Below are 25746 nucleotides of genomic sequence, written 5' to 3'. Positions count from 1 at the left end.
CATAACAAATTATAAGAGCTCATAAGTCATATTTGTCTGCTCTAAGTAAAGTGAAGCATACTGTACTAAAGCCTCCTCCAGTGTTAAGAGTGAGGCTTCAAGTTGAAGTATTTACTGAAGGATTTACTGAAACACTAAAACATACACAATAAAGCACATTACAGGCTTCAAATGTCAGAGTTTAAACCAGTGCTGCCATCAGTGTTTTACCCAATGTGGGAAAGGTAATGTACACCACCGTTAGCTTGGTATTTGTTTTTACTTTACATTCTCCAAGCTGGGACTGACTTCTTTGGCACTGACATTATAACATGTTATCGACACTACTTATAATGCATTATATTAACAATTCATAATGTATAATAAACATGGCTATAAAGTGTAATTCAGTGTAATTCTTTTTTATAAATGTTTATAACCGTGTTTATAATGCCTTATGAATACATTATAACATGTTATAAATGTGTTTATAGATGCTTACAAATGTGACATTCATAGAAAGTGTTACCAACATTTTTATATGAAGGGATTGTTAATTTGCAATGATTTAGGAATTTGCATCCAAAGAATAAGCAACTGCTGGATTCCTAAGGTCTGGGTTTGATTCCCTGGCCAGATAACCAGGGTCCTTTCTGTGTGGAGTTTGCATGTTCTCCTCACGTTTGCCTGGGTTTCCTCCAGGTGCTCTGCTTTCCTCCCACAGACGAAAGACACGCTGTCAGGTGAATTGCAGGTGCTAAATTCCCAATGTGTGAGTGTGTGTCAGTTTTCTTATTGTTATGTTTGAAAATGCCCCTAAAATTTTATTTGGGTCAACACACGAGTGCATAATTCATTATGGCTACAATAATCTTATGATTGATATAATTATTTTAACCTTTCAAAATCAATGCATTGGAATTGCCATATTCAGATTTATGCTTCATGTTGTATTTTTACACTCCTAGCTAAGATGCAGGCGGACAGTGGCGTTGTGCTGCTGTCACTGCTCACCAGACCGCCCACAGAGGAGAAGGGAAACACCTAGGTGTTTCAGACAGGCTGCTGATGCTTTCTCCCTGGCTTTGTATGCCTGAGGCAGCCTGTTTAAAACAAACAACAAAAAACAACAAACATCAAAACCAATCACACCCAATGAATTAACGAATGACAGCTTTCAATACTGGGAAATACATCACTGAAGCAGAAAAACTGGACTGAGATGTAATGACTGGTTAGTTATATAGGACAACTAGTCCATAGTTGTTGTTCTGAAGCATAAAGCAGATAAAATAGATGTATTTACTTGCTCTGGAGATGAGTATGCTGTAGCGTGGATGCTAGTTGGTATTCTCTCAGATGTTCATGTAAAGATATCAAAGACAGAAGGAGTCCCCTGCCCCGTGCAAGCTCTAATCAAAGGGTCGTAAACCGCTGCTGCTAAACTAAATCCATCACACATGCTCACTCGGGTGCAAGAAGGTAACCATTTCCATATCAAAGTGCTGGGACAGGCGGGAACATCCTTACATGAGTTTGGAGCGTAGCCAGCTTTCAATAGTGTCTCGCAGCTGTGATGACTGAGAGATTCCCCCACCCTCAGTCATCTGAATGATAATTTGCTGCGCTCAGAACAGCCAAGATAACAATTTTGTTGTGCTGTTGATGTGGCATATTTTGCTATCTTATGGGGAGCAAGCAGTGCGGCACTGCAACGTAGAGAAGTGTGTTCTCCAATTGAAGAGAGGTGGGTAAGCAAAAGTAATACTGAAGTGAATGTATAATAACTGCAACGAAAAAATGATAAGTGAAGTAGATGTATTACAAATGAATTGTTAGTGATTGTACATTGCTATTGTTTTCAGTCCATTAACTCGTCCAACAGCTTTCAGGATATTGCCATCCTAGTATGTGCAGTCTGATTGTAAGATATGAGCTTGTATACATAGCATGTTTGGTTTCACTTAAGGTGTATTTTTTTACCACAATAAGGAATGGTAGAACTTTGAGGCCAAAAGTTTACACACCTCTCTTGTGTTGCCTTGACAGAAGCGCACTAGCAACCACCTGGAACACTACTGCAATCACCTAGCAATACTCTCGCAAACATAACAACCACCTAGCAGCTGCCTAGAACTTGGATACAATATAGCAACACCCTAGCAACCACATGGCACACCATAGCAACCACCTATCAACACCCTAGCAACCATTTGCAAGACCATAGCAGTTTTCATGGATTATCACTCATTAACTATGTACTAAGTGTGCTTAGAGCTTTCTATATTGTAACCACTTATTAACCCTTATTTCTTATCGCTTCAGCATTAATTGGTACCTTGTGTTCTTCTACCCAAGGTGATGATCCTTACTATTATTTATATTATGAAGTCATGATTGAGACATGAATTGTTACTGATACTGCTCATTTTGGTTGCCCCTCATGTCAAGAGAAAAATATTCCACCTAACTTGGACAGATAAATAAAGGGAAATTAGAAAAGTGGAATTGAAGAAAAAGTAGTTTTCTTTCATCACAAATATACCAAGCTTAAGTGTAGATCCAAACAAACATTTACTTAATTACATGTAACTAAATAGATATAACTAGTTGCTATCCACTAGTGATGAATTGTGACTATTACAGCTAGGCCTTCGGTTCAGGTCATAAATGTCAAAACTGTCAAAAAGAAATGCTTCTATTGTGATGCTAATATCTCCTAGCACACCTATGGGATTCTAGTAGTATGTTAGCACTGTGTTAAGATAGACATTAAAGTCAAGTTCATTTTACATGCTACTCGTACAAATCTGGTCCTAAAACTTTCAACAACATCATAAACTCGCTGCTTTCCAGCTAATAGATATCATGTGAAACACAATGTCTATAGGCTGGCAACACTAGCTGAAGCAAAAAGAGATGATTAGCATTTTAAGGACTTGATTGACACCTGTCTTGGTGTAAATTTCAAGCCACATGCCACCATGAACGTGTAATGTGGGTGTATATAGTATCATAGTATCTGTTGTGTGGTAGCTTGTAACCTTAAGAGTCCTATACATTTTTTGGATGGGGTAGGTGGGTGGGGGGTTATTCAATTTGAATACCAAATTTCACTAAAAAGCCTATCCCCAGACAGTAGTGGGGCTTGAAAATGACATCAGAAGGGCTACAGCTTGTAAATGTACACCTTAGTAGACCTAAGGAAGGTGTTTCTAATTAAAAAGCCAAGTTTAATTGGACAGTGAATTTACACTTTTAGAAACACAGTGGAAGCTGTTTGATAGAAACGTGGATAAATTTTTAACTTGTTATAAATAAAATAACAAGGCCCATGGCCTCTTGCAGAGCTCTGTGTGAATAAACTATGCTTTAGAACTTTCTGATTAGGAAATAGTATTTGTATGTACTGCGTTGTGTTGCTACTCTTGTCACCTGAGCCAGAGCAAAGCTAATTGAAGCCATTTACTCATTGTCCTTCAGCTGCGTAGCGCCAACGATTTATATGTATTTTCCATCTGAGGTCATTAATGTCAGCAATTTAGCACGCTTTGCTGCTTATTTGGTATCAGTGAGTACATAACTTTGGATTTAACAAAATCTTCATTTAATCTTGCAGTACCCAGATATCCATATTTCAGCTTTGTTTTAGGTGTCCCTGCCTCTAAATTGTTATTTGTCAGATATTTTGTTGGTACATCTGAACAGGCAAAGTTAAAGACTAACCATACCCTTTAATGAAGATGCAAGAAAGTGGCTATGTCTACTTTATAATCTATGTTTTACATTTATATTTGATATGAAACTACCACTTGGAGCAATCAAACATGACTTTTTTTTTCAATTAAATACATCAATACCAATGTGAATTCCATTTTATGTGAAAACTATGTGATACTATGTGATCACAGTACATCCAACAATTAACGGCAGCATGGCCTTCTTTTATACAGTGATAGGAAATATAGTAGCACATAGGAAGCTCTAATTCCATATGCTCATCCATTTTACTATGGCCAACATGGAAACTGATCTGAGGGCAGATTTGAATGATTTAAGGAGTATTCCATCAACAAAATGTCTGCATAATGAAATCATTAACAAACAAACAAAGTGGTTTGACATGAAATGCCTTACCAAGTTTCCAAAGAATTCAATGCCTCTAAAACCTACGTCACATTATGTTATTACATTAAATGGTGAAGGATACACTTCCTGAGGTCTGACACATTGTTTGGTGGTACAATTTTGGCCTTGATTCATGACCATTTTACCATCACCAGCATAAAACCTCAGTTACCTGGACAGAAGTACACTAGCGACAACCTGGGACACTATTGCAACCACCTAGCAATATCCTCACAAACATAACAACCACCTAGCAACTACCTAAACTTACCTGGAATACAATAACAAACTCTTAGCAACATCCTAGCAACCACCTGGCACACCATAGCAACCACCTATCAACATCCTAGCAACAATTTACAAGACCATAGCAGTTTTCTGCCAATGAACTGATAAGTGTGCTTACAGCTCTCTGCATTTTGACCACTTATTATCCATTATTTCAGTATTAGTTGATACTTTATGTTCCTCCACCCTAACCTTAGCTATCCATCAGTGATGGACCGTCACTATTACAGCTAGGCCTTCAGTCCGAGTCATAAATGGCAAAACTCTTCTTTTTCCATGTTTTTTACAGTGAACTGTTTCACATTAAACCACTCTGAATGAATTTGCTTACATCTCAACCACTGAATTATGCAGACATTTCGTAAAATAGGTGGAAAGACAATAAGACAGACGAAGGCTCTGAAAAAATCGACATGTTAGGCTTGAAATGGTCAAAGAATAGAGGGGTAAATTGCCTCCACTATGTGAAAGAAAGGTGCCAGATGAAAAACGTAGTTTAATAAATGTAGCTCCTGACCCCACTGTCCTGTACTGGACCACGCAATATCTGGTCACCCTTTGCAGGCCGGTTGTCATATGGTGTTATATAGTGCTATATATTCTATGTGTTGAATAGTGCAATGGCCAGTTACTCTCTCTCTCTCTCTCTCGCTCTCTCTCTGTCCCCATTTAGTTAGTGTGACTGTGTCAGATCCTGCCTTTTACACGCATGAATGCGCTCCGTTTTCTCTTCCCCTCCTTTCTCTGTCCCTCTCTCTCTCTCTCTCTCTCTCTCTCTCTGCGGCGTGTGGCGTTAGGGCCGAGTCAATGGCACCCTCCAGCCTCCATTTCCCTCTCATCTCCGCAGGAGCTCTCTGTTATTGAAAGCTCCAGCAGTTGCATCATGCCCTGAATGAGGCGCGATGTGTTTCAAATTCCAGGCGGGTCAGTCAAATACAGTCTCAGATTTTTCAGCGTTCGCAATCAAAGGGAAAGGTGAGGCCGCTGCATTTTGCTTAGAAGTTGGATATTAGTCACATTGTGGCTCTGTAAGAAAGCTTTCACCTGTCCTTATGTTCCAAACCAACTAGCATCAAGTGCAATCCAAGCTATTCTGTCATCAGAGAGGAGAATTCTGTGCAGCGAAAATTTCAACAGAGGGCAAGACGTCAATACGAGTGAATGTGTGGGAGATGAATGAGGATGAACTCTGACAAAGGTTGTAATTCTTTCTGCTCCTGACATACATTAATATATAACACATACAAACACTGTATGTTCAAAAGTTTGTAGACACTATTTTTCCACCATTTCTTCTGAAATCAAGGGTGTTAATAGAGAGCTTGTGTCATCTATGCTGCAGCATCAGCCCCTACTTTTCTTGAGCAGACTTTACAATAGATGTTGGAACATTGCTGTGAGGATTTGAGTGCTGGTCAGGTGATGTTAGATGGTCACAATAACAATAACGCCACTCCAACTCATCCCAACAGTATTCAGTAGTATCCAAATGATGCTGTGCCCTGAGTTGCTGCCTAAAAGCTAGAATTTTTTGGGGCTTTTCAAGTGAACATGAATCAGAAATCATTCACTTTCTCTGTGTAAATGGCAGCTTTGAGTGAATCCTTTAGTAAATAAAGCCTAACTGTGAGTCTTATTAGATGAGACTGTTAGACCTTTAGCTTTTAGAAAAAAAAATCTGTTTAAAAAAATGAAATGAAACAGTTTTGTTAGCTTTTTGACTTTTTTTAAAAAAGTATTTAAGATGCAATTTGAGAGCAGTAATGTTCAGAGGATATTGTTGATTACAGTAATGTACTGCTGTCAACATTTATTGTCGTACAAATAGTTTTGTACTGCAATTAAAAAAAAAGTAAAATATGTCATTACTGTAAACTGACATCACAATATGAGCACTGTAAATATGAATTATAGCAACTCTGCTGCCAGTAAATGTCAATGTACTCTGTATTTGTATACAAGGAGAAACTACTCATAAAACTCCCTTAAAATAGTAGTTCTTCAGTTATTTAGTAAAAGAATTGGCTACATTTAGAACCCTGACATCTTAAAGAACAATTTAAATGTATAAATGGTTCTTCTTTATGATGGAAAACCTGAATATATGTTAACTGACCTTTTAAAAAATGGTTTTATATAAAACGCTTCTGCTATTGTTACAAGTCATAGTTCTATTTAGTTCTATAATAGTTCTATATAGAGCTCTTTTTGCTAAGCATGTAGTGCATAATAGTTTAAAAAGTTAAAGCCAGAGCACACAACCCAGTAAATATCAACAAACCCAAACATTTGATAGGTGTGGCTTTGGGGTGTGTAATCGTTGGAATACTCTAGAATCGTCATATCATAAAAATATGGTTCTTCAGTGGTTCTTTAGAAAAGACAGTGGTTGTATATAGGACCATGAACACTCAAAGAACCATTTGTGTGTGTACAGTGATCTTCGCATCATGAAATCATTCCTCAAATTGATGAGGAATATGTTGTGTACAGTTCTACATAGTTCTTTTTCGGTGCTATATAGAACTTTGTGTCGTGGAATGGAAATTCTAGCATGCATGGCCTGTACAGAAAAGGCTTAGAGAAGGAGTCTGCAGAGGCTTAATGTGTTTCCAGTGTGTGCAGCAGGCTACTGGAGTTTTTTTCTCAGTCTATTGTGGCCTGAGTTCTTTTCTATGCTGTGGTCTGCTGGAGAGGAACGTCCCTGGAGGAGACGCCAAGTGCCTCAATAAACAGATCAGAAAAGCCAGTGCCATCAAAGGACTGACTCTGGACTGACTCTGGACTCTCTGGGGGGCAGTGACAGAGAAGAGGATGGTAGCTAAACTTGAGAATATTTTAAACATGCCTACCCATCCACACTGTGATGTAATATTCAGGAGCATGTTTAGCTATTGGCTCATTTTCTCAAGATGTTCTACGAGACAATGTTGAGGGTCCTTTCTGCTGACTGCCATTAGGGTCCACAATGCTTCTTCCCAGTAAGCTATGTTAACACCTTCTTCTCAGAATGAATAAGAGATTGAATTTGCAGTCTCATTTTATTTAATGGCTACTTACATAGGGACATCATGTTTAAGCATTTAAGAATATTATATAAATTTATAAAGCAATAACTTATAAAGCATTAAACACTTATAAACAGCATATGCCAGTAATTTCAAGATAATTGTGAATATTTTTTAATATAAAAATATAACATAATATAGTATAATATAATATAAAATAATATAATATAATATAATATAATATAATATAATATAATATAATATTACCTTTTTTGTCATTTAGCATTAAACATATGATAACACAGCACTTTTAAATGTTACATGATGTAGTTTTGAATGCACTTTCTGATGTCTGACACATTGTTTGATGATAGTTTGCAGATACAATTGCGGCCTTATTAACATTCATGGCAGAGAGGTACATGTGGGGCAATAGTTCCAAAAGAAAACATACTTTTTCCAGATTCACAACTATTTTACCATTACCAGCATAAAAAAACTCAGTCACCATGACAGAAGTACACTAGTGACCACCTGGGACACTTTTGCAATCACCTAGCAATACCCTTGCAACTGTAACAACCATCTAGCAGCCTAGAACTTATCTAGAATACACTATTAACCTCTTAGCCACACCCTGGCAACCACCTGGTACACATAACAATGACCTATCAATAACCTAGCAACCATTTCATGATTTTTTTTTACTTTTTGTCATATAGTAATGAACATATGATAACACAGCCCTGTAAATGTATAAACTTTCACTTTCCAAGTACTTTTTGGTCACCAGATTACCACCACGAGTCTTATTTAGCACCAATCCAGCAGTGCCCTCTTCTCGCGCTGGGGCTGCATCTCAAATGGCTCCCTGCTCCCTACATAGTGCACCATGTAGGAATTTAAATACTGAATCCTGCACCCCAACAGTGCAAAATACAGCTAAGAAATAGTGACTTTGGACTAGAATTTCTAAACTTTCATAGTTTAGCACCTTACATAGGGAGTATGGAGCCATTTGGGTTTCAGCCTGGGTTTGACACCACTTCTAACTTAAACATGGACTTTTGAAGTGTGTAAGTCATTCCAGTAACACTCTTTAGACTTTTTTTTACTGCCGTTTTACAGTTAATCATACCGTAAGTACTTTAATTCAAGCCTGTGATATTAATGATGGAGTTATTTAGGCTGTTAGCTAGCTGACCAGCCTAGTTTTAGTTAAGAACATAAGCTGTCAGCCCCTCAGGCTGTATATATAGTAATATAATATAATATAATATAATATAATATAATATAATATAATATAATATAATGATTACAATATAAAAATGATGGCCAGTAATTAGAATATGAATGATACATGCATAAATAAAGTGATTATAATTTTGTATCTCATGGTGTAAGTAACTGATATTAACAAACGGGGTCTTAAACTAAAATGAGAGACATTTGTTCCATTTATAACAGTGTTATAAAGCATGTAATAAAACTTATAAAAAACCAGCATAATTAGGAATTCCATTTATCAATTATAACATTGTTATAAATAGGCAAAATGTCTATCACATTAGCTTAAAACCCTGTAGAAAATAACATTGAAATTTTATTATCGATATTTTGTTACATTGTCAAAAGCTATTCAGAAATGTTTAAGCATTGCTTTATAAATGTGTTATTTAGTGATTATGCATGAGTCATGAAGTCTCTATGTATGCAGCCTTTAAAATTTCAAAACTGAAATTTTAGAATGTACTTCTAAATTTCTAAAACTTCTTCAAGTCAAAAATGTTACTCCATTAACTTCGATTAAAGGTTGAGGAAATTTGCTGCTTCTCATGAAAAGTTACAGTTTTGGACATACAAGGTTTTATTTCCAGTGATTAGAGAGTTGGTGTTTTTGGTGAATGTTTGGTCAGTGCCTGGGCCTTTAATTTAATCCAGTCTGAATAGTCTACATAATGCTGTTTCCTCTGGTCTGCAGCCACTGGACTATGAAAACAGGAAGGCCTACAGTTTTAAAGTGGAGGCATCCAACCCTCACCTGGACTCACGCTTCATGCACCTGGGCCCGTATAAGGACTCAGCCACAGTGAAGGTCAGCGTGCTGGATGTAGACGAGCCACCCGTCTTCAGCAGGTCCTTCTACAACATGGAGACATATGAGGACACACCCATGGGCATCGTTATTGGAGCGGTGACTGCAGAAGATTTGGATGTAGGGGACAGTCCAATCAGGTAAGAAACCATATAAACAAAATACTAATATACGACAATATACTATTTGAAATTTAAAATGCATACTTACTAATAAAGTAGGTGGTTTGGGTCAATATGACTTATGAACAGCACAACCACTGCTAAGTAGTGAATGTAACACAAAATTATGTGTTTGTCTGTTACTTGGTGAATGAAGTAAGTGTGCAGAAATGTGTCTTAAGATATTATTTGACCAAAACTTTTGAGCAGTACTGTATATTTAAGCGATAGAACATGAGAGGGAGTGTGTTATCACGAAATAACATCATGGCTGTGATTTGGTTGCAGGCATGAGCCGAGGGTATGTACTGTAGATCATTTTACTTCTTACTTTGCCACAAACAGAAAATGAATACTTTTAAGATCACATTTGACCGACAGCCGATTTGGTCAGACTCTGAAGATGAGACTACACTAAATTCCCAAACTGTCATCACCACTGAGCAGCTTTTCAGTCAGCAGCTGTGACAGAAGAACACCTAAACAACCTGGAATCAGCCGGAAATGAACCCAATCCCATTCGCCAAACTAAATGGGAGGTAAAAGATTTTACAAACTGGCTGGAACAAAACAACATTAATATTGATCTAGCAAAAATTGACAAAACTGAGCTAAACTTGATATTGTGTTAGTTTTTTGGCTCAGTCTGTACTTCCAAAGGCGAAGATTACAGCAGGATGTGCAGCGAGTGAGTGGAGTTCGTTACTCTGACGTAGCAACAAGCTGCTTGTTAAGGAACTACAATTTGGCGGAAGGAACTGCTAACATTAAACATGTTAAATGCTGCATTCACTGCCCAGTTTATTTATTTCTTACTTCATTTATTTAACGGTTGTATAAAAGCAATAGAACACTTGAGGTGGTGAAATAACATTCGTGATAACACACTCCTTCACACACCCACACACACAAACTCAGAAAAGCACACCTGCATGTAAACAAACAAGCATCGTCCAAAGGCATTCATGCATGAAATTTAAGCACGCATACATATATCCACAGATATGTGTACATTTATGCATGAATGCATGTGTGGACACAAGCATATGCACATATAGACCCCAGAGGGGGCTTAAGCTCCTACCCTCTTCCTTCAGACTGTACAAGTGCCCTCTTGGTCAACATATATTCTAAATAGCCTTTGCTATTGTTGAAGATCCATTTGTGTGAGACACCTCACATCGAGAATAGAGCCAGTGGGTTGGCTTCGGTCGCCCTTGTACAGTCCCCTCTACATTTTGCCTCGGTCGACTTCGACCTGTCATGCATAGATGCATCACCACAGCACTGGAAATCCTGCCAGTGAAGCTTCAATAATATTTCTATGAGAAAGACTCACATTCAGTGTTTTGGTTATTACATTACATTTCATAGTTTGGTTGTTCAACAAGTCAACATAATGTTAGCAGAGAGGGGGTCTTAACATTCCAGGAGGCTGTATTTTAAATATTCAAAGAAATCTGCTGAGATATTTTTCCACACCTGCAAAATTTAGTCTTAGGAGTTGGCTGCTTTTTCTGCTTCTCACGATTCAAATAATCCCAATTAAAACATTTACGCTCATCAATGACTTAACAGTCATGAAATACAAGTTATTTATTTTTTATTTACACTTTTCATCATTTAGTGTGTCCACACTTTACCTTCATCACAGCTTCCATACTTTTCTGGAGATTTCATTTCTTAGGGCTGATGCACAAAACTCATCAAGTCTGGTTTTATTAGACCTTAGTGCAGCCACAAGATTTTAATCCTGTGTTATGAATGCTGTGTCGGCCTCTGGAGCACCGTTTTAGAATTTTTTCAATCATGTTCAGGTAATAGGCAGTTAATGGTTTTAATGGGAAATCATTCATCAAAAAGCTTTGGCATTTCTTATGGAGTCCCACAAGGTTCAGTTTTAGGGCCTTTGCTTTTTCTCTTTGTACATGCTACCTCTAGGCTATGTCATTAGGAAACATAATACAAATTTTCATAGCTATGCTGACGACACCCAGTTTTACATTTCCATTCCTTCTGATGATCAAGACTCTGTAGACAGGCTGACCAGCTATGTGTCAGATATTTCTCAGTGGATGTTGCAAAATTTTCTACAATTAAATTACACTAATCGATCGTACATAAACTCAAAGAAAGCTGCTTCATGAGAAACTTGGTTCTTTAGCTTCATATACCAAACCTGTAGTATGAAACCTGGGTGTGATCTTAGACTCTGAGCTCTGTTTTATCCCGCATGTAAACACAGTCACTAAAGTAGCTTTCGATCATTTGAGAAATATCGCTAAAGTTCGACCTTTTCTGTCTCAGAGCGATGCAGAGAAACTTGCTCATGCATTTGTTACAAGCAGAGTTGATCACTGTAATGATCTTCTTACTTGACTTCCCAAGAAAACAATACATCCTGAATACAACTCATACAAAATGCAGCAGCACAGATCCTAACAGAAACACAACAGAGAGATCAGATCAGTCCCGTTTTCGAAGAACTGCACTGGCTACCTGTATCAATTTTAAAGTTCTGGTACTAAATTTTAAATTGCTAAAATTTTAGTGCTAAATTTTAAGGCTCTAAATGACCTAAAGCACCACTTACATCACAGAGCGTCTGTCTCTTTAAGTTCCAGCATGTGATCTTAGATCTGCAGATACTGACCTTCTACGCACACTTTCTGTAAAATACAGAACACGTGGAGAGAATCGTTCAGTTGTTATGCTTCTAAACTCAGCTCACCTTTTATTGGACAGTCAATCTCAGTGCTCACTTTTACAAAGCATCTAAAAACACATCTCTTTGAATTAGCATTTAATTAAAACTCTACATCTCGTGGTGTTTAGCTTTTAATTTGATCTTTGTCTTTTTCTTATATGTTTCTAAATTATTACTTATAATTTCTATGAATGTCACCTTTATAAGCATCTATAAACACATTTATAACATGTTATAATGTATTCATAAGGCATTATAAACATGGTTATAAATATTTATAAAAAGAATAACTCTGAATTACACTTTATAGCCATGTTTATTATACATTATGAATTGTTAATATAATGCATTATAAATAGTGTTAATAACATGTTATAATGTCAGTGCCAAAGAAGTCAGTCCCAGCTTGGAGAGTGTAAAGTAAAGACAAATACCAAGCTAACGGTGGTGTACATTACCTTTCCCACATTGGGTAAAACACTGATGGCAGTACTAGTTTAAACTCTGACATTTGAAGCCTGTAATGAGCTTTACTGTGTATGTTTTAATGTTTCAGTAAATCCTTTAATAAATACTTCAACTTGAAGCCTCACTCTGAACACTGGAGGAGGCTTTAGTACAGTATGCTTCACTTTACTTAGAGCGGACAAATACGACTTATGAGCTCTTATAATTTGTTATGATCAGTACTTATAATGTATAATGTTAACATTTCATAATGCATAATAAACATGGCTATAATGTGTAATGCATTTTTATAAATATTTATAGCTATGTTTAAAATGTCTTATGAATAACATGTTATGAATGTGTTTATAGATGCTTACAAAGGTGACATTCATAGAAAGTGTTACCATAATTTCTTGTATTACTGTTAAACTTTATTTCATGCCACCGGCATGAAAAGTGCTATATAAATAAAAAATATTGTTATAATTATCATTATTCTTAACAGCTATACATCTTTTCAGACCCATAGCGCTGAGTTGTCTTCTCACCGTGGAAAGATGGACAGATCGGATTTTTGAAGCAGGTTGATTTTCTCCTCTCTCTCAAAGATGAAAGCTTTAAGTGCTGTTTATTTGATGGGGACAGTTTTGGTGTCTACCAGATCCTGCACAGTTGTTAAGAGCCTTTTTTGTCTATGTGTTTAATCAATTTTTGAACTCCAGGTTTGGAAGCTCCTATTTGACTTATTGACAGTTTTGACTGGAAATGTAATAAATTAAGGGCCTGTGTCTTTTGTAAAACAAGCAGGCATGCACACATTTATTCTTCTAAGAAATCCCTCCATAAGCTCATACATACACATTCATAAGGCAGAAAGAGAGATTTTAACCTTTCCTGGCATTTAAAGCTGCGTGTGGTTGTTCTTGGGTGTTTCTTCTGAACACATTCCCCTCTGACTGAATCCAATCTGACAAACTTCTACTGTGGTTTGTCGCTGGCAAGTGGATTTATTGTGGCATGGAAAGTTTTTTCCCCTTTTTTTCTCCAGGTGAGAAGCTATAAGAGGGGGAGGGACGGTGTGGACATTAAGAGTGCGATAGTATGTGTGTAGTATGTCACAAACCATGTCATCTTTACAAAAGTATTTGTTTTTGGATGAAAATTTCATAAAGAGGGACTTTGTTTGGCAGTAAACTCAAGAGACTCGCATGTCTTTAATATTTCACCACCGCACATTAGCTATTATTCTGCTGGTGGTTGGATTACAATAGTACACCAGTGTGCAGCATGGAACATACTGGCCTAAGAGTAATCCGTGGATAAAGAATGGTGGTTTAAAACAAGCTGGCACAACATGTGCTTTTGTTCTGTGTTTACACATCTCAGCTAACCCTCCCGTGAAAATGATTGAAGATGACTGGGAGGCATTTAGGGCTGTCACGACTCCTCGATTAAAGAAAGTAATCAATTTAGGCTGTCACAATAGACCTCTGAAGTCATACGTCATGCTGTTGTCGGCATCATGCCCATGTTTGGAACTCTGGTTCTAAGCAGTTTTTCTTTATGAGAAAGAAGAAGGTGTTTCTGAAAATTGCTGCTATTGAGTTCTGTGGTAAAGATACATTTACAGCATACACTCTCATCCAGAGCGACTTACAATTTGATCATTCTTTTGCACAGGCAGTGTTAGGAGTCTTGCCTAAGGACTCTTGTTGGTATAGTGTAGGGTGCTTACCCAGGCAGGGATTGAACCCCAGTCTACAGCATAGAAGGCAGAGGTGTTACCCACTACATTATACCCACCACATACACATACATATACGTGTTTTAGGGCTGTACACGAATATTCAACTATTTGGATATTTGTTCATCGGGTTGGAATTCGGATTTTCATTTTGGGATTTTAGACTATTAGTAAAAGCAAACTGCAAAATACTGTAATATTCGAGGTTCTTGATCCACAACACAGCTCTTCAACATAAAAGACCTTGTGTGAATGAACCTAAAACAGCCCAATATAAAACATTTCTGTAACACTTTCTGTGAACATCATGTTTGTAAGCATCTATAAACACATTCATAACATGTTATAATGCATTCATAAGCCATCAAAAACATGGCTATAAATATTTATAAAAATGCACTATACATTATAGCCATGTTTATTATGCATTATGAATTGTTAACATAAAACATTATAAGTACTGATCATAACAAATTATAAGAGCTCATAAGTTGTATTTGTCTGCTCTAAGTAAAGTGAAGCATACTGTACTAAAGCCTCCTCCAGTGTTAAGAGTGAGGCTTCAAGTTGAAGTATTTACTGAAACACTAAAACATTCACAATAAAGCACATTACAGGCTTCAAATGTCAGAGTTTAAACTAGTGCTGCCATCAGTGTTTTACCCAATGTGGGAAAGGTAATGTACACCACCGTTAGCTTGGTATTTGTCTTTACTTTACGCTCTCCAAGCTGGGACTGACTTCTTTGGCACTGACATTATAACATATTATTAACACTATTTATAATGCATTATATTAACAATTCATAATGTATAATAAACATGGCTATAAAGTATAATTCAGTGTAATTCTTTTTTATAAATATTTATAACCATGAATACATTATAACATGTTATAAATGTGTTTATAGATGCTTACAAAGGTGACATTCATAGAAAGTGTTACCAAAATTAGCAGTACTGTGGTGTAGTTTAGTGATGTTACAGAGTGAAGGGTTCTAGTGCTTGAACAAATCACAATGACAGCACTCTACTACCTCGACTCTCCCTCTCCAGGCCTTCACAGTAACTTCATGTTCATCGTGAAGTCAGAGGGGGTTCAGCGGGAGGGGCTCATGGGTACTTGGTTTGCTGTGATGTAATGTAACATTGAAAGTGAGAGGTTTCTTGGTAAGAAAAGTACAGTGTAGCAGTCATTCTAGGCTGGACAACCTGATTGGAGCATCTGAATATTCAGGACTGAAGCCCTGAAAATGCAGCACTAACAGCACCAGCAGTGAGAAATAAAATATTGGAAATCCCAGGTCATAAATAAACTTTGTATTTGTCTGTACTTTACGCTCTCCAGGCTGGGACTGACTTTGGCACTGACAGTATAACATATTATTAACACTACTTATAATGCATGATATTAACTATTCATGATGTATAATAAACATGGCTATAACATGTAATTCAGTGTAATTCATTTTTATAAATATTTATAGCCATGTTCATAATGCCTTATGAATGCACTATATGTTATAAATGTGTTTATACATGCTTACAAACGTGACACTCATAGAAAGTGTTACCAACATTAAAAAAAAAAACAGAACTACTTACACTGCAGCTTAGCGACACCACACTATGTTTTTTCAGCACATTCTTGCATTATATTTATACTTTGTTATACTTTGTTACTAATTGCACTGTTAAAATGTGGAAATATACACCATCTCAGCTTAAGCGCCTGCCATATTGCTCACTCCCAATAGTTAGTACACACTCATCCTCATGCTACCACAGTGCTAGACAGCTTGTATTCCCAGGGCAGCTAAGTAGAACCATTGCCTTTACTAAAGAACCCATGTAGAACCATCTTTTTTAAATGTTCAGTACTGTGCAAAGGTCTTAGGCAGCCATAACAATGGTTTAAAACTAATTATCACAGTGTTATTTGTGTTTTAGCTAATAAAAACACAAACTTGAGAATAACAAATAAACATAAATTCAAGTATATCTTATTTTCAGTAAAGTTTTTTAAAAATATTGCTTAGAAGAATGAATTTTGAAAAAACACAGGTTTAGTTTCTAACAGCCTTTTAAGGATTTTATCAATTCCACCAGCAACTCATTTGATTTATTTTAATGAAGGATGATTAGACAAAGTAGAAATTGTCAATGTATTATGTATTTGTTTATTTGTATTTATTCTGATGTTAGTGTCTTTTTAACAAATAAAAATAGCTTTACAGTGTTTACAGTGCTGAATATCATCAGATTAAAAGAGGATAAAGAGGATAGAATGGTAACACTTTCTATGAATGTCGCCTTTGTAAGCATCTATAAACACATTTATAACATGTTATAATGTATTCATAAGGCATTATAAACATTGTTGTAAATATTTATAAAAAAGAATTACACTGAATTACACCTTATAGCCATGTTTATTATACATTATGAATTGTTAATATAATGAATTATAAGTAGTGTTAATAACATGTTATAATGTCAGTGCCAAAGAAGTCAGTCCCAGCTTGGAGAGCGTAAAGTAAAGACAAATACCAAACGGTGGTGTACATTACCTTTCCCACATTAGGTAAAACACTGATGGCCGCACTAATTTAAACTCTGACATTTGAAGCCTGTAATGTGCTTTATTGTGTATGTTTTAGTGTTTCAGTAAATCCTTCAGTAAATACTTCAACTTGAAGTCTCACTCTTAACACTGGAGGAGGCTTTAGTACAGTATGCTTCACTTTACTTAGAGCGGACAAATACAACTTACAGCTCTTATAATTTATGATCAGTACTTATAATGTATTATGTTAACAATTCATAATGCATAATAATAATGGCTATAATGTATAGTCCATTTTTATAAATATTTATAGCTATGTTTATAATGTCTTATGAATGCATTATAACATATTATGAATGTGTTTATAGATGCTTACAAAGGTGACATTCATAGAAAGTGTTACCGATAGAATTAACATTTTTTTAACTTTGATTGCTCAATTACAGGTCAAAATAATAGATCAATTATTCAGTTATTATCATAATTAATAATGACAGCTCTAGCAGCAAAAATTTGAGACAGAAACAGTCATGGCTGTTTCAGATTGTTTGGTCAATGCCGCTGAGATAGCAGTGCAGTTAGGCTGGGTCCCATAATCTCCCATCTGGTCTGTTTTCTTATTTCTGCTCTGCAGGTATTCCATTGAGTGGAAGAAGGATGCCGAAAATTACTTTGACATCGACCCTGTCGAGGGCACCATAACCACCAGCGAAGCCCTGGACCGAGAGCGAGCGGCCAAACATAACATTACTGTTGTTGCGACTAAAGTTAGTAAGTATGAGACCACTGAGAGAAACTGATGGCATGAGATGAGAAATATAAGGCCAATGTATCAGTAAGTCTGCTGCTGAACTATATTGCTTTGAAAGCATTGACATTAATCAGTGTCAGCTGTTCACTTAAGCTAATGCTTGGCAGAGCATGATGTCACCATCTAGTGGACAAAAGTGGGGAATGCAGTGATAGAGCCCATGGCATGCATACTTATGCAAAGTCCAGTGTGAACATTCTTGAAACCAGCTGTTAATTATATCAGTAATTATCCTGCAGTTGAAATTACATTTAGTTCAATAGTGTTTGGCAGAATTCTAATGTAGACTTGAGCGGAGTGGCTTTAATGGGTACTACATTCAATTTGTCATCTGTAGTCAAGACTACACTAAAACACACTATGTAGAAGCTCTGTACTAAACACTAATTCTAACTCGTGTAGGATGCAAAAGTTTTGGCGCCCTGCTTAAATAACAATTTGTTGATTTTGTTGATTTTCCAAGTGAACATAAGTGAACACTTTCTCTACAGAGAGCACACTTTACTACACTTTACTGGTTATTTTCTGAGTATAACATATTAGGGACAGAAAATGAAACCTAATATGTGGCCTGTGCAAAAGTTATAGCACATTTTATATTGTATGTCTTATTTTTTCCAGTGTGATACTCAGCAGATAAATAGAAATTGAGAAATTGTGCACTACAATTTGCAGAAAATGCCATAATAAAGTTCGCTGTAGAGGTTTTTCCACTTATTTTTGCTTCAAAATAATCAACATAACATCTGATTAGGGGTATTCAAACTTGGCATATTCACAAGTGCTAAAATTGCAAGTACTCAAAGATGTGTACTAACAATTGATGCATTCAGCAAAGATTTTTTCAGCAGGGTATTGATGGACAATATTGTCCCACAATGCATTGTGAGCTGGCTCAAGGCTAGAAGACTTTGCAAATGTGGCGAATGCCTGGCTGAGTGCTGCTTCACTTACTCACTTACACTAAAACAGTTATTTTCTGAATTCAGTTGTATTTTCAAAGTAGCCAACAGGGTCATAACTTGATGAAACCATTAAAACTTCCATGCATTGTTATCAACATGCTATTCAGCTAACATTAGTGATATGTGTGACAGTGTTCATGATGTATTTATTTTCTCAACACCGCAAACTTTATAGTCAATGTTACAGATTTAACCAGCCACTGTGTCTATATGCTGGCTGATCTATGTATCTATGCTATTTACAAAGCAATTCTCTAGTTTCCAAGAAGGAATTCACAGCTGGTGAGACATTTTCTTAGGCTTTCTTAGTCTGAGGTGGGAAATTCTGAGTGTCAAGCTTTAGTAGAGCACATCATTACCTGGTAATTAAAGTCCTACACTATAAAGATTAGTATACAATACAGATCAGATAGAGCACAGCTGTTATAATATATGGTATATGCATAGTTATAGCATAAGTGTTTAGTAAAAAAATTGGGGAATGTCTAATGGTAAATTTATATATTAGCCTGACAGATTGCTGGTGGTAACACTTGAAATGTTCCTCTACAAAATGGGACCACCCTCAAATAAAGAAGAACATTACTTTATTAACAGGCTGCTCTGTAGGTGACCCTGCCAGTCTGCAGTGATAACAGAGGAGGGTAAAGATCAACAACCTCACTGCTGGGCTTTAGTTACATTTAGGGTATCATATGCCATCAGAGATAGCCTCTGTGTGAGCCTGATAGGGATGGGGTGCGGCAGTTATTTATTATCGTCCACCCCTAATTCTTCGGTGATATAAAGCTGGAGTTAGCTATTCACCAGCTTCTTATTCTAATTTTTCTGTTCCACCTTAAATGGTTTACAGTTAAGGTTAAGGTGGAATGGTACATTTAGCAAACTAGCTACCAAGACATCAGCACTACTAGCAATTTTTTATGCTTGATGTGAAAAAAGGGCCATAATTTATTGAAACAACATTAAACTAAGATAAAGCTTATCGTAGTTTTTTAACAGAGAAAATACTCATACTTGTGGGTCTCATTGGTCACTCTATCTACCCCTTATCTCAACAAAAATCATGACACCCTACCCCTGGCGTGAACGCACAAAAATGGAGGGGTAGAGATAAGTGGTAGGGGCAAGGAGTGAAATGGGGTTGGGCTTTGGACTTTAACCATTTTGCTTTAAGGGACCCTAAACCTTAATCATGTTTATTTTATTAAAATGTATATTTTGATTTTGGCACTACCAATACAATCATAACACTACCACAACTTTACCAAATGTTTTGGTAGTGACAATTTAGCTATGTTTAAGCAGAATTCAAGAACACATGACTAGGAAACACAGCTGTGAGCAGTTGCACACACGTAAAATCACAATACAGGGCGATTCAAAAAGATTCATCTGATTTCAAAAGGATTTATTTCACTTGCAGTAAACTGTAAATGGTTTAAGTGAGCATAAAGTTTATTATGTAATTTTACAAGGTCTCAGTATGAACCTCCTCCAGCTGTACGGACAACATCAACACCATAGTCAAATTCATCCCATACTTGATTGAGCATGTCGGGTGTCGCTGCACTCACGGCTCTTTCAGTGCGATTTCAGAGATCATCCAGTGTTGTGGAACCAACGACGAACGCTCTGAGCTGCTGGAGCTTCACTGCCCACGAAAATCACTCTTCACTCTTATTGAAATGGAGAGCGCAAAACGCTTTCTGCTCAGGGGTCTCATCTCCTCTCAGACTGAAGGGAGCCATCTTCCACTGACAGTCAGAAACTCTATGACCCCCTCTTTCAATTATAGTGTGATTGGTTCCTTGGCTCCTCACGGTTGTAAAAATATGGCGCTTTGAAATCGGATGATTCTTTATGAATCACCCTGCTATTTTATTTAAAACACAAAAAAAGTTCATTTAATTGCAGAAAATACAGTTTCAGTAGTGACAAATATTCTCAAATACTGAATTACAGACTGTGGGACACGTTTACTTCATAGCTAAAATGGCATAGCCAAAATAAGGCTCCACCTATAGAGTAACATTTTGTGTGTTTTGGTATTGACATGAAAATGTGGGATATCAATGAAACTTGTTTAATTAAGAAATAAAGTCATTATAAACATATTAAGCTCTAAATTAATGCCTTGGGTTGAAAAAGATCTTTACATTATCCTTGTGAATATCTAAGGTCTGAATACTTAATTGTTTGATATAATGATCCATATTTCAAATTACAAGATAACCAAAAATCAGATCATTTAGGATGTTTTAATAAGCTGAAAGGTACAGACATGTTTTATTTCAACTGCCTACAAATGAAATGATGCATGTAGTACTAAAATTAAACAGCAGGTGTCAGTGTTTAACACTTCATGGTTCTGTACTAGAATGTGTTTAGGGTGTTCAGCTATGAGCTCCATGTGTCAGTGTGTGTGTGTGTGTGTGTGTGAGCCTGATGCATGGACACTGCCTGCTTTGATCTTTCAGACAACCCCCTGCTGTACAGTCGAGTTAGTGTCACCATCAGCGTGCTGGATGTCAATGAATTCCCCCCGGAACTCTCCCACCCTTACGAGGCGTTTGTTTGTGAAGATGCAAAAGTAGGCCAGGTAAGTAGGTGAGAGAGAGAGAGAGAGAGAGAGAGAGAGAGAGAGAGAGAGAGAGAGAGAGAGAGAGAGAGAGAGAAGGGGCAATGTAACTGGATGTGAGCTGTTGCCGATGCTTCGGAGGCGATAATGAGCGTTTTGGGAAAGAGAACTGATAAAGAACCAGAGAGGATGAATTCAACTTTAAGCAGCTCATTAAATGATATTAAATTCTATTTACATGTAATGATTTATTAACTTTTACTGTTAAACAAAAGTCAAACTTTTTAAAAGTTTTTAAAAGGTTTACTCCTCTTGGATGGCTTATTATTGATACATAATCTGATATTCATATCAAATATGCTACTATAGCACAGAGCTCACATTTTTCCTTTGAAAACACAGGCTTTCTTAGAACACCTGAAAAAAAAAAATAAATTGTGGAACGTTTCAGCTTCGTTTTGTACATCCCAAATGAGCTTGAACCTATCATGGTCCAATTTATTAAATCTGCAAATAAGTTGATTATAACAGGCAACAGGATACTTGTTTTACGGCTACAGGACATGGCTGCTCTAACATAGCCTACTTGTTTGAAACGTTTAGATTGTGCAGTAAAATAGGTAAATGATGTTGGTGTATAAGTTACAATGGTGTCAGAATTGTATTCCACATTTATCTAATAAACTATCAAATGTGGCATTTGGAGCTATTCTAGTAGTAAGTACAATGCTACATCACTACCGCTACCACTAGCACAGCACAGGTTTATTTTATCGCACTGAAACCTCACTGATGCAGGTTCCCAGGATAAAACCTCAAGGGGTACTTTAAGGAGCATCATCAATAAGTCATTGGCAAATATTCCACTTTCTCTGCTTTCTAAAATGTTGCCGCAGTCAAATATGGGTGAATCCCAGAGCTCCTCCACTGTAACGATGGAAAACCCCTATTTTTGTTTTATTGTGTAAGGAGCTTGGAATAGGGAAATGGAACTCACTCATTTACTCAAGCATGCTTAGCAGTTTGAAGTTTTTCCAGCAGGGGGAGGTAATACCATGTAAGTAATAAGCAGAATCTCACAAACATGTTTGCAACTTTCAAAATAGTTAATTACCAAAATGTAAGGACTTACTCAATATTACATTATTTGATATGGATTTTTTTATAAACCCCTTATCACAGCCTTCTATAGAAGAATAGAATAGCTCAGCCAGTTTACACTGATTTCACTTTAGATTGCCTTACTACATAATAAGACTGGGGTTTTAAGTGGATAAGTCAACTAATGCATATAAAATGCATATAAAATGTATATAAGCTTAATATGTTGGTATTTAAAATAGCAAATTACAAGCAAAGGTAGCATAGAAACTATGTAAGGTCTAAACGATAATCAATAATGCTGATTCATTAAAAAGAATACATCATATTAATTATTTTTAGACATCGCTCAGCGTGTACGCATGCCCACAGAGATACTGAGTGTCTGTATGTGTGTGAATGTGACATGGAAATAAGAGACAGAGGGAGTGTTACCTGTGTGTGTAGGTGTATGCTGAGGTAGTGGCACAGTTGTTCAGGGCTGTTGTGGGTAAAAATGTGTGAAACGTACCTTGATCTTGCCTTTTCTTACTGAAAGAGTGCCACTCTCGCACAACTCTGGGAGCCCCCCTCGAGCTTTCGCTTCACACAGCGCCGACAGCACACGAGAAGCTGCTATGTTTCAATGAACTACCAAAAAAGAATCCGTCTGACGGAGAGAAGAGGAAAAGTCCTCTCCACCTGGAAGCAGATTTAAAAAAAAAAATAACAATAATAATAAAAAAAAATGAAGCAAGCTAAAATAATACCACACATTCACTTTTGGTCTGCTTTGTGGCCTTTAACACAACTGATCGACTCAAGGGCTGTAAAATCTACCGGAGATATTATATCTCTGTTTTTAGACTTCATAATTCAAAATCCATCAAATATACAGACATGATCCACATATCAGATCAATCAGCAGGATCCACCCTCTCTTGCCCACATGGTTTCACTGACATGCACAAAAGTGACCAAGTGGGATCAGGGGTCGGATTCACGAAAGTGTCTTAAGAAAGAAAATCGTAAATATGTGTTTTTTTCCTAAGTTACAAGAAATTGTTATCAATTCAAATAACTTCTTCAGAACGATTTTAAGAACAAGTGGGATTCTTGAAAGTATTATGTCTTATTTTTTTTTTTTCTTAACCTTACGACAGCGTCACCTGTCTTTTGGCTGTAAGAGTTAAAAAGGTCTAAATTTATCACGGACACTGCATCTGCCTCTCTTGCCCATCGGCCTTGGTCACCCTACAATTATCATATTTTCTAATAAGATTTTTTTTTCTGCTGCCTGTTTCACAAGAACTCCAGTTCTTGTTTGCTAAATATTTTAAATGCTTGGTTTGATGTTTTTTCTCCATTTTGCTCCTCTGAGCAGGTTAAACTAAATAATGTAAATAAAAGTTAATAAAAACACAAATGTATCTTGTGTTAATTATGGTACTTGGTAAAATGTAATGTAGCCAACATAAGAAAATAATGAAGATTATCTTTAGAATTTTAAGAATTGCATTTAAGAACATCTTATGAACTTCTTAGTGTTAGTCTTAAGAACCTAAGTTTTTTTCATAAGAAAGCTTTTGTGAATCTGGCCCCAGGTTACAGAATTGATCCTAGAGAGCTGAAGCATGTGCTGAACATCTGCTGTCAGCTCGTTGTGGTTGTCTTAGTTACAGATAGACAGAGATCTAGCTGGAGAGCTGTGAGCTCTGACCTACTCCTGCTCAGTACAGAGAATCAGTGCATCAGACTCATTAATTTCTTAAGCATCAGAGCAAAAAAGGGTCAAATGGCAGAAGGGGTAAATTGCGGTTTGGGGGGGGGTTATGTTTGGGGGAGGTCACTGTGCTTGTAGTGGGATAGTCTAGACAAAATACAGGGCTAAATTTGGTTTCCAGTCCAACCCTGGCTTACACAAATTACTTACACTAATAAAGTCATATTATTTCAACTTTGTTCCAACATCAGGCCTAACATTATATAACAATGGCCCATTGCAAGTTTAATGGGCACGAATATCCACTGGGCTTTTTCCAACTAGTGATCATGAAGCCACCTTCGTCTATCTTCTTTCCTAAGAGGTTGATGCTAATGGCCTTCCTACTTGGCTGTTGACCACCACAAACTGTACATTTACAAGAAACACCTCAGAGACATTTGATGGCTTAAAAGCTAAATACACTTTTCATTTCCCAGTTTTAGCCATGATTTCAAAATATGGTAACTTTGTGAAAAAAACGGTGGATAAAGTTGACTCACTCAATCTCATTAGCAAGTTAGCTTAGTAAGTAATCTTAGAGCTTGGTTGGATTTTTATGGTTGCATTTCCCAGCATAGCCTCACCAGATTTCATTGGGTTTAAGCTTCACTTAATGAACTTTTCTCATTAAAACATCCATCCTTTGTTGTTGTTTCCTCTTTTAAGTGAACAGACAAGATAAACATATCAGAAACTATTGCAGAACATCAGTGTCGTTCATGCGTCTATGTGAGCAGTTCTTTTTGACTCCCGCTGCATTTACATGAAATATAAAAGATAAATGAAAACAATGTGCCCTTCATATGAACTCTGGCTATGCAATTAATTGTGAAAATGATCACAAGATCACTTGATGAATAACCTAATGGATAGTGACAGCCTTAGTCTGTATTCATTGTAAGGTTGGCTTTATACTGATGTCCTCCACTTGTTTGCTGTTACCAAAGCTATAAAAAACCATTCCTAGCACACAGTAGGTGTTCCATCACTATGAAAGAGAATATATTCAGGTATCGTCATGTCCTGACACTATTTGTCTTGACACACGTCAGTCTTCCCTGCGTGCACACGTTGTAGCCTTTGATCTGCCCGGCATGGTGCTGCTCTAATGTCCTCTCATTGCAGTGTTAGTGGAAACCCCAAAAGATTGTAAATCATTGCATCAGAATCACTTGTCTCTTCAGTTTAATCAGCAATAATGAAAGATACCTGGAGTTGAACTGCTTTAAAACATTGGTTTGGTGAAAAATGATTGTACCAATTTTTCTTTTTGCCCCAGATATTAAACACTCAAGATATATTTAGTGTCTAACATTTAATTCTTCAGTTCATCAGTAGAGCTCTGAGGCTGTTGGAGCTAAATGTAGTGAATAGATCACCCCCTGCTGTCTAAGTTCAAAACACTACCAACCAGTAGAT

General features: G+C 36.7%; 1 protein-coding gene across 2 annotated transcripts in view; it reads left to right on the top strand.

Annotated features, from left to right (window-relative positions):
• cdh12a (cadherin 12, type 2a (N-cadherin 2)) overlaps window positions 1-25746 on the top strand; it is an 87401-nt gene that overhangs the window by 49402 nt on the left and 12253 nt on the right. For both annotated transcript variants that reach the window (XM_036556712.1, XM_036556713.1), the window contains 3 exons: window positions 9385-9638; window positions 17760-17896; window positions 21382-21503. In XM_036556712.1, the coding sequence (XP_036412605.1) occupies window positions 9385-9638; window positions 17760-17896; window positions 21382-21503 (513 nt within the window). The remainder of the gene's footprint in view (window positions 1-9384; window positions 9639-17759; window positions 17897-21381; window positions 21504-25746) is intronic.

The sequence above is a fragment of the Colossoma macropomum genome, unplaced genomic scaffold (assembly GCF_904425465.1).
Source record: "Colossoma macropomum unplaced genomic scaffold, Colossoma_macropomum, whole genome shotgun sequence".
NCBI lineage: Eukaryota > Metazoa > Chordata > Actinopteri > Characiformes > Serrasalmidae > Colossoma > Colossoma macropomum.
Note: the sequence above shows the minus strand (reverse complement) of the source record. Positions and strands in the feature narration are given on the sequence as shown.